Genomic DNA, 4,424 nt, shown 5'->3' with positions numbered 1-4,424 from the left:
GTATTTTCTCCTGTAAGTGTTTTTGTTCTCCCTTCTAAGAAGGACTGAGGCACTCACATTCTAGCCTTCCTTTCTTTTGACCTTCATAGGGTCTCGGAATTGTTTCATGATTATTACAAGATTTTGGGGCTAATATCCACTTATCAGCGAGTACATACCTTGTGTGTTCTTTTGTAATTAGGTTGCCTCACTCAGGAAAATAGCTTCTAGTTCCATCCATTTGCCTAAGAGTTTCATAAAATCATTGTTTCTAATAGCTGAGTACTTCATTGTGTTAATGTACCAAAATTTCTGTATCCATTCCTCAGTTGAGGACATCTGGGTCCCTCCATGTGTACTCATTTGTTGGTGGTTTAGTCCCTGGCAGCTATGGGAGATTTGGTTGGTTGATTTTGTTGTTCTTCCTATGGGGTTGCAAACCTCTTCATTTCCTTTAGTCCTTTCTCTAGCTCCTTCATTTGAGGTTCCATGCATCAAAGGTTACCTGCAAGCATCCTCACCTGTATCAGTAAGGCTCTTGCAGAGCCTCTCAGGAGACATCCATATCCGGCTCCTGTCAGCAAGCACTCATTGGCATCAGCAGTAGTGACTGGGTTTGGTGGCTGCTTGTGGGATGGATCCTCAGGTGGGGCAGTCTCTGGATGTCCTTTTTGTTAGTCCCTGCTCCATTTTCTTTGTCCTGTATTTGACCTGTTCTTTTACCCTGTATTTCCTCCTGTGAGTATTTTGTTCTTTCTACTAAGAAAAACTGAACCATCCACACTTTGGTCTTCCTTCTTTTTGAGCTTCATATGTGAAATGTTTCTTGGGTATTCCAAGCTTTGCGGCTAGTATCCACTTATCAGTGAGTGAATACCTTGGTTTTGTTGTTGTTGTTTTTGTTGTTTGGGGTTTTTTGTGTTTTGTTTTGTTTTGTTGTTTTTGTTACTGGGTTGCCTCACTCAGAATGATATTTTCTAGTTTCATCCATTTGCTTAAGAATTATGTAGTCTATGTTTTTAGTAGCTAAGTAGTACTCTGTTATGTAAATGTACCACATTTTCAGTATCCATTTCTCAGTTGAAGGACATCTGAGTTCTTTCCAGCTTTTGGTTATTATAAATAAGGCAGCTATAAACATAGTCGAGCATGTGTCCTTGTTATATCTTGGAGCACCTCTTGGGTATATGCCCAGGAGTTTCATTTTTCTTTCTTCTGCCATAATTTTGTGCTAGAAATCAAACCCATAACTTCCTGGAAACCAACTCCTGAAATAAAATCTTTTTGAAAAGATTTTGAAAATCTTTACTTCCCTCTGACCTTTAAATAGAACTGCATTCTCTCCGCAGGATTTATCTCTCACTGGCTTTATTGCCTTTGCCAGTGTCACATTTATAAATACAAAACAAGAAAGCCATACCTACCCTATGGAAGGATTTCAGACCCTCTAAAAGTTTCCCAATATACAGTCATACATCTAGCATGGTGAGCACCTCATATTCTTCATTCATTGTCTGAAAATATAACATAGCCTTTTCACAATTATATATAACACATTAATTTTAAAAACTATATTAGAGTATAAAAGATTGTTAGACAGCTTTCGGCATTTTATAATAGCACTCACCATAGTATCAAAAGCCTATATCGATGATAATTTCTACTTAGCTACTTGGAAAAATAACATTATGACATGGTTTTTTATTTTTTTTAATTTTTAAAAATTTAGGGCCTAAATCAAGAAAAGTTAATTGAGATAATTAAGCAAACATTTTAAGTTGATGCTTGTATAAGCTGGATTATAACAATACATAAATTCATTACACTTTAAATTCTATTTAAATGATTCAATAGTAAACAAAATAATGAATTAATCTAAACAACAATATCGTGAGCTCTATCTTTGAAGCTTAAAGAGCCTCAAATTTTTAATTCCCTTCTTGGTTTACTTTAGTAGATTCTTGAAAACATTTCTGATTACCTTTCAGACAAAATGCATTCTGATACTACATGCAGGTGCATTTCCATACCAGAGACTAGAAGCAAAAGAGATAGCAGAGAGGAAAGATCAAAGCAGAGAGGCTCTTCGGAGTTGAAACAGAAGACAAACCTGAGCAATAAACTGTCCTTGGAGATTCCAAAATCTGTTACCACATCCTGCCACACGGCTACCTTCAGATAACTTCCATCCCACAGTCCTAACTAAGATGTCCACATGTGAATGCAGTCATAAGAAGCCATAATAAAGCCTCAACCAGTTCAGTACATAAATCAGAAGTTCTACTCAGACCAAAACTTATGCTAAAACAATGTATGCATAGAAACTGGCAGAAACAATGTTTTCCTGTCTTTTCAAGTGTTTCAAAATGAATATAAGCTAAGAAAATATTGAAGATATAAATGTTAAACTTTAAAACATTGTAGAAAAAATGTTTTAAAAATTTAACAAATTTGAGTGAGAAACAATTTTTCCATTTCTCACAAAATTCATTTTAAGTGAGAGACAGACCAAGTGATGCAAATTCTATTGTGAATATAATTACTAAAAGAATTTGCATGAATCACACTGTGAGAGCCAGAGAAACCTAGATGTCATTTAATCTCCAGCTTAACCCCTAAATTGATCAGTGCAAGTCTATAATTTAAATAAATAACCACAGTGGTAATCTCGTTATTGCAAATGTTCTGTTCAGAAGCCATCTGTGAAGCTGGTAATTGGAAAGATACAGTGTCAGTAAAGTTGGTTGGTTCTTGCCAACTTGACACAAGATAAAGTCAACTGGGAAGAGAGAATCTCTACTGAGAAAATTCTCCATCAGATTAGACTGACTATAGGCAAGTCCATGACATGGTGCATTTTCTTGATTGGTTAGAGCTCATCTCACTGTGAGGATTCACCCCTGTTGGTCCTGAGGTATGTAAGAAAGCAGGCTAAGCAAGCTAAGCCAAGCAAGCCCGTAAATGTGTTCTTCCGTGATCGCTGCTTTAGTCCCTACCTCTATGTTTCTGCTTTGAGTTTGACCCTAATTTCCATCCATGATGAGTTGTGACTCAAATGGTAAACTGAAATGAGCTGCTTCCTTCCCAATAGTTTTTGGTCACCACCATGCTCCAATAGAAGCAAACTATGGCAGTTAACAATGCATCAGCATATGAAAAGTCATGCTGCTTAGGCTTATAAAGAAAATGTTCATACAGGAGTTTGATGGAGATATATCATATAGTCTCAGGTGAATGAGGCATAAGGTTAATTGTGCAAAAAATCTAGGGGAGTGGGGATTGTCTGATGTATATGCTGTTGCTTTTTGAATGTCACAAAAGTTCCTGATTCTATAACTCAATAGTTACTTATTTTAAAATCCATTTTGGATCTGTGCCCAAAGCCACAGGCAAAGTCTGCACACAGCCATCAGGACCCACGACCTGCACTCACAGAACTGAGCACCTAGAGGAAACTCAGGAGCGCTTTCCCTCCTGAGCCCATGGGTGAGCCCACACTCTCCCTTCACTGACTATCTGAGGAGAAAGCTCCAGGAACACTCAAGGTACAAGAATCACAGTGCAGCTCTTCCTGTAAGCGGCCAGAGGTGACCTGTAAAGATGGTTCGCTACTCCCTTGACCCAGAAAACCCCACAAAATCATGCAAATCCAGAGGTTCAAACCTTCGTGTTCATTTTAAGAACACCCGGGAAACTGCCCAGGAAACCAAGGGTATGCATATCCGTAAAGCCACCAAGTATCTGAAGGATGTCACTTTAAAGAAGCAATGTGTGCCATTCCGGCGTTACAATGGTAGCGTTGGTAGGTGCGCCCAGGCCAAACAGTGGGGCTGGACACAGGGACGGTGGCCAAAAAAGAGTGCTGAGTTTTTGCTGCATATGCTTAAGAATGCAGAGAGTAATGCTGAACTTAAGGGTTTAGATGTAGATTCTCTAGTCATTGAACACATCCAGGTGAACAAGGCACCTAAGATGCGCCGACGAACCTACAGAGCTCATGGCCGAATTAACCCACACATGAGCTCCCCCTGCCACATTGAGGTGATCCTCACTGAGAAGGAACAGATTGTTCCAAAGCCAGAAGAGGAGGTTGCACAGAAGAAAAAGATATCCCAGAAGAGACTGAAGAAGCAAAAGCTCATGGCACGGGAATAAATTCAGCATAAAATAAATGGAGTTAAAGTAAAAAAAAAAAAATCACAGTGCAGTCTGAGATCAGACGGGTCTGGACTCCATCTCTGCCCAGAACCACAGGCAGAGCCAGCACACAGACATCAGCATCAGGACTAGCGGCCTGCCCTCAGAGAGCTGAGCATCCACAGGAGACGCGGGAGCTCTTTCCCTCCTGAGCACACAGGTGAGCCCACATTCTTTCTCCACTGGCTATCTGGGCAGAGACCTCTGGGAACTCTCATGGCACAGGTATCGGGGTGCCTCTCGCATCC

At 39.7% G+C, this 4,424-nt stretch overlaps 1 protein-coding gene across 1 annotated transcript; it reads left to right on the top strand.

The window, feature by feature from the left end:
• Positions 1-3,569: 3,569 nt before the first annotated feature.
• LOC308420258 (large ribosomal subunit protein uL22-like) lies at positions 3,570-4,134 on the top strand (the record flags this gene model as incomplete). Its single annotated transcript, XM_080916203.1, has 1 exon — positions 3,570-4,134. Exon 1 carries the CDS (start codon positions 3,580-3,582, stop codon positions 4,132-4,134), a length of 555 nt encoding a protein of 184 aa, XP_080772329.1. The 5' UTR covers positions 3,570-3,579.
• Positions 4,135-4,424: the final 290 nt, after the last annotated feature.

The sequence above is a fragment of the Micromys minutus genome, assembly GCF_963924665.1.
Source record: "Micromys minutus genome assembly, chromosome: 4".
Lineage (NCBI taxonomy): Eukaryota > Metazoa > Chordata > Mammalia > Rodentia > Muridae > Micromys > Micromys minutus.
Note: the sequence above shows the minus strand (reverse complement) of the source record. Positions and strands in the feature narration are given on the sequence as shown.